The 14,169-nt window shown below is 34.5% G+C and overlaps 2 protein-coding genes across 3 annotated transcripts in view; one reads left to right on the top strand and one right to left on the bottom strand.

The window, feature by feature from the left end:
• Positions 1–14,169, bottom strand: part of LOC109057293 (period circadian protein homolog 2-like) — a 368,217-nt gene that overhangs the window by 267,148 nt on the left and 86,900 nt on the right. The gene's annotated exons all lie outside the window — the stretch shown is intronic.
• LOC122134226 (parafibromin-like) lies at positions 7,021–9,886 on the top strand. Its single transcript, XM_042718960.1, has 3 exons — positions 7,021–7,095; positions 7,570–7,783; positions 9,768–9,886. The coding sequence occupies exons 2-3, from the start codon at positions 7,586–7,588 to the stop codon at positions 9,807–9,809; spliced, it is 240 nt and encodes a 79-aa protein (XP_042574894.1). The 5' UTR covers positions 7,021–7,095; positions 7,570–7,585; the 3' UTR covers positions 9,810–9,886.

A 14,169-nucleotide genomic window follows, 5' to 3' on the forward strand; every position in this document is an offset into this window, starting at 1 on the left:
ACAGACAGGCATGTAGTTTGATTGTGTCACACCGGTTTTCAACAAGTACAACAAGTTTAGTGATCAGGTTGATAATTTAGAGCCTTACATATTTGCGTATCATTTGATTCGTTATGAGACAGTAGGCTTTCTAGGGTTAAAATGTACATAATGTTAGGACTTCCTACCTGTTTGTAGGTTGATAGTCTTTATTATAATGGCAGGTGATTGCACAGACGGAGCCAGATCGCACCGATTGTGGTTTTCTCTGAAGTACGCGTTTCGTCCCTGTGCGTTGTCCTCTTCTGATATGACATTTTCGGTGGCGCACGCGCAGCTCATCCAGTACACCCGGTGCATGTTGTCTATAAAAATGTTACTCTTGCTTGACGTTTAGGCGTGCAAGAAACCACATCATAATTAGAAGAACTCCTACATGTAGTCCTATGATAAACAGTCCCGATCATCAAACCCTCTTGTGAATGATTAGATCTATTTTATCTGTAGTCATAAGAATTCATATGTGACTTCTCTCTTAGACACTCCTGGTGCAGCACAGACTGTGCCTTAACCCATCACCTGGGCCTCAGAGAATGATAAACTGTGGACCGTCCTTCATCCATTGTTCATCTAATAAAATGCAAACGTTTGGGAGGGTAAGACAAATCCAGCAGACACACTGAAGACTTAGTATAGACAAGTGAGTGTCAACCTGAAAGGGAAAACCAAACAGTCCATGAGACTTTTGTGAGTTTAGTTTCATTAATTAGATAAATCTTGTCAATATATAGCTACACTCAAAGCTCTCATGCTCCACAAGGCTGTATTTATTTGCAAACAATACAGTTTAAAAACGGAAATAGATATTGTTAAATATATTGCAGTTCAAAATAACTGGTTTCTTTTTTAAAAATATTTTAATATGTAATTTATTTCCTGTGATGCGAAGCTGTATTTTCAGCATCATTACTCCCGTCTTCATGTGATCCTTCACACGGATCCGTCACTGATCCTTCAAAATCATTCTAATAATACTGATTTGCTGCTCAAGAAACATTTCTTCTTATTATTAGTGATGTCTAATCGATTTAAAAATTAACTCTAATCACAACATTTTTCCAAAAATCAATGCAATTAATCACATATTAATATCATTGCTGGGTAGGTTACTTTCAAAAAGCAATTATTGCTAATTACACATCATCCATAGTGTATTAGACTGTTACTTTATAAATATCACCAAACTGAATCTAAAATCCTGAATCTAAAGAAAATTGGATTTCAACTTCATATATTGATTTTTAGAACTGTTTTTAATTATTTACAGTATGTAATGCAACCTACTTTCTAAGTAACTGTTATCGCAAATGGACCTAAAAATGAACATTAATATCCTTTGCTTTTTCAGTGGATCACTAATTTAATTACAGTAACGCATTACACCCAATACTAATTAATATAGTATATTTATATTATCATAATTACACAACGAATCTCCAAATTAATGTAGAATCAACATTAAGATGGTATATTTTTAAGTATGTTTTGTTTTAATGGCATCTTTGTATAGCCTATTATTAAAGAAATATTATGAATAATCAGTCAATACTAATATGTCTCTATTAAATGCATTTCTCCCTTAATTTTAGCCATTAATTATAGCCATTCAACATAAAACAAAAAACAGTATTTACTTGAAATAGTTCTTTTGTAACATATATATTTTTTTTACTGTCCCTTTTTGATCATCGTGTCATTGCTGAAAAAAAAAAAACATTTTATTTCAAAATTATTGGCTTATCGTGTAATAATTAAACAAATTAAACATCAATTGAGATACTATTTTCTAGCATAGTTTTTCTTATTTTTTTTTGTCCTTTTTGTGTTTTCTTTTTTCAGAAAATCGGTTTATTTTCCAAACTGATTGTGTGTGGATTGATTTGCCAGCTCCCTGTCCGTCGCCGACCCTGAAGACCGTGGCATGCTGGACATCTGTGGGCTTCGACTCGCAGCAGCAGTTGATGTCATCCGTAACTTTTCGCACTCGATGGCATTTAAAAGCTGTTTGTTTGGTAGCGTGCAGTCGGTTTTCTGAAAGGACAGTGAGACATGGATGCGCCCCATAACTGAATGCGAAAAAAAAGTATCAACATTTTAATTTGGAAATCATGTTTTTTTTGCAGTTTGGATTGGAGTCCAGTTTCTAATTGAATTCCAGCAGGCTGGATTATGTGCAGTCAAAATCACCAGAGAGCAAATTCACAAAGTGATACTGATATTCATTCAGCATCTGTAGGTTATTTAAAACTGGCCCGTGAAATAATGCTCATTTCTGAGAAGTTCACAGTTTTTTTTGAGAAGTTCACCCCTGTCTCACCTTCACTGGAAGTAATGTACTATATTTTTAGAGGCCTATGTCCATCCACTCATGTTATCTTCTGTGTCATGACGGAGGCTATAAAACATCAAGCTGAAAGTGCTCCAGAGATTCTTCCACAAAAATCAAGAGAAATATAGGAAGCAGAATCCATTTGCAAGGTCACTGAATAAAACCCACTCTGAACTCATCGGTAATGTTTTTAATGCTGAAATACCTCAAGTGTTCTGTGGCCCAGTCACTCAATACGTGACATACGATCGCAAATAACCGTTTATTATGATTCAAGAGAGGCTTGACACTTAAGTCTTTTGAGACTGAGCTGAAGAGTTAGCAGTTTGCTCTTTGGGCACACTTTTTGATGACTACTAAATAACGTCTCAGAATTGTGAAGAAGGTGAATGGATTGAGTTTCAAAGCGCGTGTTAAAGGATCTTGCTTCTAGATTCATGTTATATGTGTAGAAAGTAACTTTGGTTTTTTGCATTTTCTGTTTGCTCTTTTGTGCCTCTTAGTGTCAAACAGAGGTTCTAAACTTTTTGCTAACGCTGCTCAGATGATTATGAACGTTAGGAAGATGTAGGCACAGACTAACAAACCACTAAACTTCTGTAGACAATTAATACCTGTTCCCTGTTCCTTTTGAGATACGATACTGAATTTTTTTTTTGTTATTACAGATAATTTAGATCTAAAATTCTTGAATTTTGGGATAATATATATATATATATATATATGACAAATAATGAAAGGCTGTGCTCTCATGGATGTTACAAAATTGGGATACAATTTGAAATTTATTTGCCACGTTTTATTGAATTAACAACATAAAATGATAGGCAAGTTACCAAAGTTTATTTTAATTTTTATATAGATATATTGCTCAATACATTTGTTTTCATAAGGTGACCTCATAAAGTTTATAACACTATTAAAATAATAAAATAGTCTTTAAAGCCAAAAATCATGTTCAAATTAATACTACACACGATGTTTCCCCTTACCAATTGGGTTCTGTCAAAATAAAAATAAAAAATAAATAAATTATATATATAGTACAGACCAAAAGTTTGGAAACATTACTATTTTTAATGTTTTTGAAAGAAGTCTCTTCTGCTCATCAAGCCTGCATTTATTTTGATCAGAAAAAATACAGAAAAAACAGTAATATTGTGAAATTATTATTACAATTTAAAATAATAGTTTTCTATTTTGAATATACTTTAAAAAAATAATTTATTCCTGTGATGCAAAGCTGAATTTTTCAGCATCATTACTCCAGCCTTCAGTGTCACATGTACACATCCAGTCTATCACATGATCATTTAGAAATCATTCTAATATTCTGATTTATTATGAGTGTTGGAAACAGTTCTGCTGTCTCATATATTTTGATGAATAAAAGGTTAAAAAGAACTGCATTTATTCAAAAAAAAAAAAAAAAATCAATAATATATTATTCTAATAATATATTTTCTTTATTATCACTTTTTTATGAATTTAACACAATCCTTGCTGAATAAAAGTATTGATTTTATTTTAAAAAAAAGAAAGAAAAAAAATTACTGACCACTACTGGTATATTGTTATTACAAAATATTTATATTTTAAAAACATAGCTTTTTTTTTTTTATTTTTTTTTTTTTTTTTACTTTTTATTCATCAAAGTATCCTAAAAAAGTATCACATGTTCGAAAAAAATATTAAGCAGCAGAACTGTTTCCAACTTGATAATGAATCATCATATTAGAATGATTTCTAAAGGATCATGTGATAATGATCCTAAAAATTCAGCTTTGCATCACAGAAATAAATGAATAATTTAAAGTATAATAAATTTAAAAACAATTATTTTAAATTGTAATATATATCACAATATTACATTACTTTTTTTTTTCTGTATTTTTGATCAAATAATGCAGGCTTGATGAGCAGAAGAAACTTCTTTTCAAAAACATTAAAAATAGTAATTTTCCAAACTTTTGACCTGTACTGTATATATGTGGTGTGTGTGTATATATAGATATATATATATATATATATAGTATATATATATATATATATATATATATATACTATATATATATATATATTAATAAAATATTATTATTATTATTTTTTTGTTTTCTGTAATAACACATTAATTATCAATTAATAAAGATCCTTTTTGAGAGTGATTTGTTTGTGATACTTTGTTAATTCTGTTCGGAACTGTATTCTATTCACAGCAAGTCTATGTGATGTAAATGTGAATTTATTATTAGTAGCAGTTTATAGTGCTAATTCCAAAGTGTTAATAGTATATATGTATTTTTTTATTTTTAGAGAATATGATAGGCTGAAAATATTTGAATATAAGAATAAAGTAGGAACTTTATTAAGAAGACAATAATCCAAAATACAAGTGATACAATGAAAAAAAAAAATTATTAAAGTTAAAAAAAAAACGTATTTAAAACTGAAGGGTGTGTGAAATTAAGTTCATACTATTTTGGCTTATAGAACAGAAATCTAAAATAAAATGTTTCTTTCACATATATACATATACTGTATCATTATATGATCCTTGACAGTGGCACCTGAGGCTCGGTTTAGCTGCCCCTGGTTTGCCTGAGCTCTGCATTCGACTCTTAAATATTTTTCAATACTAAACTTTTATCCCCCTGTATAAACAATCCTGCTTATATTGTCTCCATTGCGTTTGAAGCTCAACAAATACGATTAAAAAAGGAATGTTAATTAATTAATTTAATCAGGCGCTGTTCGATGCGCAGCCCCTGTACCGAGAGTTTCTTGGGTCTTAATGAGGAGGCGCGATCATGGCGGACGTGTTGAGTGTTCTGCGCCATACACATCCAGAAAAAGGAGATTGTTGCTAAAAAGGGGATGAAGTTATCTTCGGAGAATTCTCCTGGCCCAAAAAATGTCAAGACTAACTATGTGAATTTGGGGGGTAAGCGCGCGCCTGTTCCGCTCAGCTCTTCGTGCTGTTTTAAGCGGCGGAGCTGCTTTAGCTGCTAACGCGCTACTGATGGACTCGTGTTTGTGTTGAACTGTTTGTGTACCGGATCAAGTGCTCTGTGTCTAGGTAAGTCAGTGTGGATACGTGTATAGACACAGGGAGTTTTGTAACTATATTTTGGCTGTAGCATAAAAGCAATTGAGCTGTCTGCATAGACAACATTTAGGCTGCACTGATGCTGCGCGCGCGCAACTTCTCGTTTGTTTTTGCTGTTGAAAAATCATTAGCATCTTCTCTGACTGAGAGTTTAAAACCACTTGGTGCCACAAAGTAGTATCTTCAGAGTATGTTTTTGGGCGTAACATACTTTTAGTGCACTGGAGTAACATGTAAATAGTACTCATATGTTATTCATTTTTTATTTTATAGTATTTATTTATATTGGTGTAACATGGATACTTTTTTTTTTTTTTTTTTTTTTGTGCTATAACTGTAACTATAACTAATATTATTTATGCGTCATGTTTAAGGTTTATCCAAGGTTGCTGTGTATTGTAATGCATTTCGATGCATCTTTTTAAAAAGGGGCACAAATTATTGGCTTGCAGGTTCAGTTAGTTTATTCCATTTGCGGTTGCAATTAATCAGAAAAAAAAATCTTGTCAAACATATACAGGACATATACAATAAGGTTTTTTTCCATCCAGCTTTGCATAGAAATTATGCTGGGGTGATAAATTCAGAATAAACTTTTAAACAGCGTAGTTTGTTATTTCTTGCTAACATGCAGTTTAATGTAATTTCCAGAACTGGAAAAGAGGGACAGCCTAAAGAGTACTAACACTCTTGACTCGATTCTCTTTTCCTGCTCAACAATGTGCATCTTCCTCACCCGTCCTATGTGCGGAGAGCCGCGGTACGTACAAAAGCACTAATTTTAAAGTCTGTTATTTATTTATGTATTGGTCATTTATTTTCATGATATTTAAGTACATTTAAACCCTCCCTCTCCCAAAATTCGGTTTAATTAGCTTTTAATTAAAGTTTAGTTCGCTGTCTATAAACAGGAAATATCCTTATCTTTATGCTTTTCTTTTATAATGTAGTTTGTGTGCACAGGTGGTTGGAAAGTAAAGCGTAAGCCTGTTTTTGTGATTGCAGACAGAGAACATCCCTGTTGTAAGACGACCCGACAGAAAAGACTTGCTCTCCTATCTCAACGGAGGAAAGCTGTAAGTGTGACGGGGAAACCGCAGACATTGCCGTGTCTAAAACGTCATGATTATTTACCTGTTTGTCATTGAATCAAACTTTACAGCGTCCTCAACGAGTATCGACAGAAGCGCTCCCATCGAGATCGGTTTACAAAGGCCAAACGCAAGGTGTGTGAGCTTTATTTTGATTGGAGTGTGTTCTTGTTGTTAAAATAAACGTAAAAAGGCCATAATAAGATCTTTATTTTAGAGCATGTCCATTTTTTTCAATTTAAGAAGTAGTCAAAAGTGCCTCTAACTGAAATGATCGCACATTACCCGGCACTAAATGGCAATTGTTTTAACAGTTAAAAGGGCAGCAGATGAAGTGTATTGAGAGGAATTAAATCCTTGGTGACTAAATGTGAGTTTTAATAATTTGTTGAGGGTGAAAAAGGTTGTGTATTTCTGATGATTAATGGATTTGGTTTTAGGTATGAGGGGTGAGTGGGTCTGGATAAGGAGCGTCTGGCCGCTCGTCTCGAGGCTCATAAGGAAAGCATCGTGCAGACGGATCAGATCAGGTATGATTTTATCACTGTGTAACAAAAAATATGTGCAATGTACTAAAAGTTCATAGAAGACGTGATGCAAGTGGTTCTCTGTGGGAAATATTTAGAAGAATGTTGGGAACGAAACAGTTTCATTCTCCATTGACTTCTATTGTATGGAACAAAGAATTAAGAATCCAATGGGGATTCCTCAAAATATCATCTTTTGTGTTCAGCAGAAGAAAATGATGCATACAAGTTTGAAACAACAGTAAATGATGAGCGTATTTAAATTTTTCGATGAAGTATGGAGTTGTTTATTAATTGCGTCTTGATATTGTGTTTCTAATATTTTTGTGTAATTACTGATCCAATAAAGTTGTGTTGCTTAGTGAATATAATCAGTTATCGAAGGAATGATGCATTGTGCCCAACACACAGCTTGTCATGACTTAACTGTTTAGTTCTCCTAGATATGAGTTTAGCTGACTATTCTTCTGATCTTAGGTCTCTGTCAGAAGCCATGTCCGTGGAGAAGATCGCTGCTATCAAGGCTAAGATCATGGCTAAGAAGCGTTCCACCATCAAGACTGACCTGGACGATGACATCACCCAGAAACAGAGAAGCTTCGTGGATGCTGAAGTGGACGTGACCAGAGACATTGTGAGCCGAGAGAGAGTGTGGCGGACGAGGACCACCATTTTACAGAGCAGCGGCAAGGTAAGAGGAGACGCACTAACTTTCTTGGCAAAAAAAAAAAACTGGGGGCTATCCATTTTATGCATTAACATTATGGCTGTGTATCACCAGCAAAGTCACGATACGATACGTATCACGATTCAGGACTGCACTGAATTTCACCTCAGCAGAATTTAGTAAATCAGCTGTTTATTAAACACTGCATACTATAGTGCCATTTCTATAGTGCTGACCTCTGCATTATGAAGGGCCTCCATAACTGTACTACAGTAGGTAATGGCATATGTTTTATGTTTGCATTGGGCGCTCCCCACCAGGAACAATATTCTGATTGTTTGCATCTTGTTTTTAAGCCCATAAATAATAATGTACTCAACTCGTTCTAATAAATTTATATTGTAATGCACTCATTCTAATATATTAAATAATCATATTTACATTGCTTGTAGGTTAGGTTTGCACAAACTAACACACACTCTACGTGTAAAAATACAAAGTAGATTTCTAAACTAATACACACACACACACACACACACGCCCACACACACACAGTCACTCACACAGATCACACTGCTGCCGCACTCAGACATTCAGGAACAAACTTTTTAGCGCTGCCCCACAGTTTTATGAATTAAATACCGTAATCGCTCAAGAGCTACATTATCTTTCTCAACAAGGAACTGGTAACATCATCGTTTCTAAAGAAATTAAAGCCACAGCTTCACTGTTAATAGAGAAATGTGGTAATTCATACATACACAGCCTCTCTCTCTCTCTCTCTCTCTCTCTCTCTCTCTCTCTCTTGATGAATTACACTTTTCTGAGAATAGAATATTGAAGTGGAGATCGCTAAACTGCAAGCTAACTGGTGTTTTCAGATAGCAAGCGCATTTATCCACAGTGGAGAGAGAGCGCGTGCACAAGGTTGCCAGGTTCACAAAGATAAGTAGCACACTTGGCAGATATTCCTGTATTGCACAAATGGGAAGCTCTGTTTTGGGGATTACGTCTCTTTATATCAGGCAACCCAGTTATGTTCCTCTGCGGCCAGATTAAATCTTGTTGAAGCTTATATATTATGCTCTATTCATTATTTTTTAGAAACCTCACACTTTTCTTCTCCGTTCTTGTATTCAAATTAAGAGCGGTCCACTGCTGCACAAGTGCCACAATATCGATACTGAGACAGGTACTCATATCGTCGTATTGAAGTATCGAAGACAGCACTAATTAACATATTTTAAAACAATAAATATAAATGCCATAATGGACGTTAAACTTTGCTACCAATTTCCCTTCAATTCTTTGCTCTGCTGCTGCAATAATGTCTTGGAAATGTATTTCAATGAATAAATCAACATTTAATCAGATTGTGTATCCAGTTAAAATGAATTGTTCTAATTTTACAAAATGTAAAACTGATGCACATACTAAAAATATATTTTAAGTTGTTGGACACATTTGTTTTAATTTTTTTTTTATTTTTTATAAACAAGTATTTACATTTATGTTTACATTACAAACTATTTATTACCTAAGTTAAATTATTTAAACTAATGAAATTAATTTTAATTATAATAATGGGAAGAAGAAGAATAGTTGCAACAATTGTGAAATCAAGATGAACATAATTTGAATTGGGCAATAAATAGTTATTTAAAACTGTTTATTGCTAATTAAAATGATGTACCTAGATTTCACACTTGTTGTGACCAGTGTTTTGGTGGTTATGAAAAATAAAACGGTTGGCCTGCAGGTGGTGGTGTTTTCTTGTCCAGCTTATTTTGTTCGGGTTGGATTTTGAAAGGTTGTTTTTTAAATTGTTGCTTGGTTAAAAGTCATGATTGTCATGTTTTTTTTTTTTTTTTCATGGTTTTTTTTTCATGTTTTTTTCTTTCTTCCCTGCTATACTTTCTTTTAAAATCAATTGTGCACAAAATAAGGTAAATGTTAGCTATATTTAAAGAATATGAACTCCTGAACATGCTGATCTTTCGATTTGTAGAATTTCTCCAAAAATATATATTTGCCATCCTACAATCAGTGAAGGCACGGGAGGAAGGTCGGGCCCCTGAACAGAGACAGACCCAGAACCAAACTCAGGTGGTGAGTACACAACAGAGCTGCTTTATTAGCGTGTGGATGTTTGTGCTTTCTGTTTCCTTATCAGCTGAATATGAAAATGATATTTTTTGTTTGTTTATTTTTTGAATAATTTCTAGGACACATCTTTCAAAACTTAACACTTCGTCTTTGCACACCAGTTAATTTTACATTTTAAATTTGCCATAAACCAACAAAACACTTTATATGTCTCAAATCAAGCCATTCTTCCAAAACACTAGCAAAGGTTTTCAACCAACAAACACTTTTTCACTCAAAACGATCTAAAAAAAAGCTTTTTACAATTAGAGTTCACTGCAGTATATGCTACGTTGTCCATGTTTACATTATAGTTCAAAATTATCCCTAATTTGTATAGATAGAATAATTTTCTGCAACTTTTACTTGGGAGTGAAAATCTGCCTTTAAACTTGCAAGAAAAAAGTTTATTTTTTATTTTTTTTGGCCATATCACCCAACCCTAGTCTAACAGTTTAGAAAAGAGTATATAAACATGCAAATTTGCTTGTGGCTACATAAAGTTTGGCTGTGTTTGTGTCTGACTGAGAATTCAAGTCATTTGAAAGCTGTAGTCATTGAATGCATTTTGTGTCAGAGCAATGGTAAATGATCCACAGTTTATCCCACATAGACTGCTGTTGTGCTCTCTGCGTGAAGAGATTTGAAAGTGAAAAATTGTGATTGTAGTGATTGTTAAAAAAAAAACACTGTAATGACGGCAGAATGTGAGCTGCATGAAGACCACTCTTCCAAAATATTTTTCAGTATGTATTTAGAAATTCAGAAATTTCAACTCCTAAACATGATCGAATGCATCAAATTAAGGGAAGGCCTTCAGGACTCTTTAGTTTCCTCTGACTGTTTGAAGAAAACGGCTTGTTCTTTAAAACCCGGGACACACCAAGCCTACGATCGGCCGTTTGCCATCGTCGGTCCGACGGCGAGCGACTGTTGTTTGGTGTGTTGAGCTAGTGTCGGGTGAGTTTGTTTGGTGTGTTCCACTCGTCGGCTCTCGTTGGGCTCACACTTTGCATGTTGAATCGGCGTCGGGTTCGTTTTGGCGAACGAGTCTGTGCTGAGAATTAAACCGAATGTGATGAAAACAAGCATGTAAATGAAGGCGGTACAGACAGAAGGCTGTTTAAATGTTACGTGATCTTTCCCAATCGTTCTAATAAGCGAATGTTTTCTGAACAACATGTGCCGATTGAGTCAGTGCAAGTTATTTAAGTTGATGGTGTTCAAAATGGTAAGCAAGCGCTGCTTTGTTTACATTTCGTATATCTGCGTTTATCTCGTATATCTTTGTTTTGGTTTCTCCTTTTGAATGATGAATATATACTTTTAATAGCTGCTGATATGAACAGCTCGTTCCTCTCACGCATGCGCAGAATGCACGTGTTAGTTTGCCGTCGGCTACAGTCTGTGCGGTGTGTTCCAGCACAGCATTTTGGTCCGACGCTGCCGACGCGATACGTCGCTGCTAGTTCTTTGAAGTCGGCTTGGTGTGTCCCGGCCTTAAACAGTAATTGAGAACTGAAGTGTCTGTGAGTTGGAGAGAACAGCACTCAGTGAAACTAACCCTTACCCAGAAATGTGAACACAACCATTATTAACTGTTATCAGGGGCCAAGCACCGAAGGTATCTGTTATCGTGATTTTCTTCTTCTTCTTTTTCCGCCTGCAAGTCTATGGCAGCCCATAGAACCGCTTGCGGAAAAAGTTGTGAAATTTGGCACACTGATGGAGGACAGTGAGAAAAGTCACCATAGCTAATTTGGAGTCCAAAGTTGCACTCATGTTTGTGCTAATAACTTTTGAACTGTAAGCCAGAATACATTTTTTTCCTCTAAATCCTTGGCTCATGCCGAGATGAATGAACTCCAAAATTCAAAAAGCGAAAGGTTTAATTTTTTCACTATTTTTAATTGTTCGTAAAACCTACTTTTTCGAACTCATCCTAGGCCGTTGCACCAATTGTCATGAAAATTTAACCATATTATCTTCAGACCATGCTGGCAAAAAGTTATGGAATTCAAGTTGATTCGTCCAACTGTTCTTGAATAACATGCGAAAGAATTCTACAAAAAGCATGCAAAAATGCATGCTAGGCTATATCTCCGCAGCGGTTAGACATATTGAGACCAAACTTGGTGTGTGTTATAACAAGCATGACCTGAGACTACCTGCAGCGTTTTGGCACTGTTCCACCTAGTGGTCAGGAGATATGAAAAATGCATATGCATATTTTTGCTTATAACTTCTATTTTGTTTGGATGGTTATGACAAAACTGGTCTCTTTAGATTCGATGCATCATGCCAAGTCGAATGATATCCAGTTTTCCCATGTCAGCAATTTTGGGCGTCGGCCATTTAGAATTTTGTCATAAAATGCTATCATTTATGAACGCATTGACATATCGTTATGAAACTCGGTAAGCATCTTTGACAACATTCCCTGATGGTGCTCAAAAAAGTTCGGGTTCCTATCGTAATGGGACTGATGTTGATAGATTCCTTGGGTCATGCCAAGAGCATTGATATGAGTTTTTACATCTAAGCCAGGGCTCCTCAAATAGCAGACCTAATAACAACAACGGAACCATTTCAGCAGTTTAAAGTGCGCAGTGCATGATTACAACAGAGCTGTTCACACAACAAACTTTGGGTTGTGTACGGTAATGATCTTTCTGTGAACTTTAATTATTTATAATTTTTTTTTTTTTTTTTATATCTATAGCCAAACACACTTTACTGAAGTGCTTTCTGTTTGCTAAGGACAGAGAGCACCATGTTAAGAGTTGCGAATGATGCAATGATTAAACAACAGCAGCAGAAACATATTGAGCAGCAAAATAGGTACTTTCACGAAAACACTGCAAAAAATTTGAATGCAGCAAATGCAATTCGTTTCATGTCATATTAGGGGTGGGCGATATGACCAAAATTGTGTATCACAATATGAGTAATTTTATTTCATTGTAAATATATATTATATATTTCACAATATAGTTATTTTTGCTTTAAATAAGGTCTTTATGATATCAAAATTGAATTGATTCCATAGAAATTTCATAATTCTTGTCACCCAGTGTCCATAACACACAAAAAAAACCTAATACTAGCCTAAAAAAAACACTCCTGCTCACAGACATAAACAGTCAGCAATTAAAATAAGAATAAGAAACTAATTACAAGCAATAGGTCAAAAAACTACAGTAGAACGAATAAATAAGAAATGCTACATACAATGTATAAAGTAACCAACTGTATAAAATCACTGCATATTCTTCACTATGTAAATTTAAATATTTCTTCTTATTAAAGTGATTTAGTCAAGATCAATGAGATTTGATCTATTTTGTTGTTTGATTAACATGTATGAAAGGCAGCAGGAATATTGGACTGCTGTCACTTTAAGAGCTACCCGGATCCAATATACTGTTACACACGTTTTATTTCTCAGTTTGCTTTCACTTAAAGTCTGTGTAAAGACAATTCAGAGATTTCTAAACATATTATAACTGTTAAAATGTATTGATGAAAACACGTTACAAAGACTGTTAATTATGTAGTACTGAATTGTGGAGTTAGACCATTAAACAGTTTTTCACCATTTTTCAGGATTTTTTGGCCATGGGTTTGACTTGAAGCGGCACTGCACAGATCGATTGGTGTGTGACATCAAATTAGAGTTCGAGCCGTAGAGAGCAGACGGCTCCTTATGCTTTTGAATCACTGAAGTCATACGCCGATGGGTCTGCGCAATGCAGCTTCAAGTCGAGCACACCTAATATCTAGAGCGTATTAGCATCAATGGTTCGCCTGCTCAAACACGAGTCACTGTCATTACCGTTAGTTACTACAGCCTACAGTTTGCTTGCTAGCTATGCCTTCACGTAATGCATTGTTACCTGGTTGTGCTCATTTACAAAACAGCGCAGTCTCCTTATTTAAATTTATTCATGTTTGACAGTTGAGAGCCGAGATTGGCAACAGCTTTCTTGGGAGTGGGAGAGCAGAGAATACTTTTTTCAAGAAATTGATAACTTATTTTTTTAACTTGGTGTTTTTTTTTTTATCATTCAAATTTGGCTGGGTGGTTAATAATGCATTGTTCGGTGGTGCAAACAATTTTAGCACAGCGTTAAAATTCATTTCCTGTTTGATCAGTTCATTATAACTATAAATAATGGTTTTATTGTGGTTGATATTAAATTAAAATAAAAAATGAAATGAACAAAAATAATAATATTTTATTTCTTAACATAGGAGCTTATATG

This window comes from Cyprinus carpio, chromosome B2 (genome assembly GCF_018340385.1).
Source record: "Cyprinus carpio isolate SPL01 chromosome B2, ASM1834038v1, whole genome shotgun sequence".
Taxonomy (NCBI): Eukaryota; Metazoa; Chordata; class Actinopteri; order Cypriniformes; family Cyprinidae; genus Cyprinus; species Cyprinus carpio.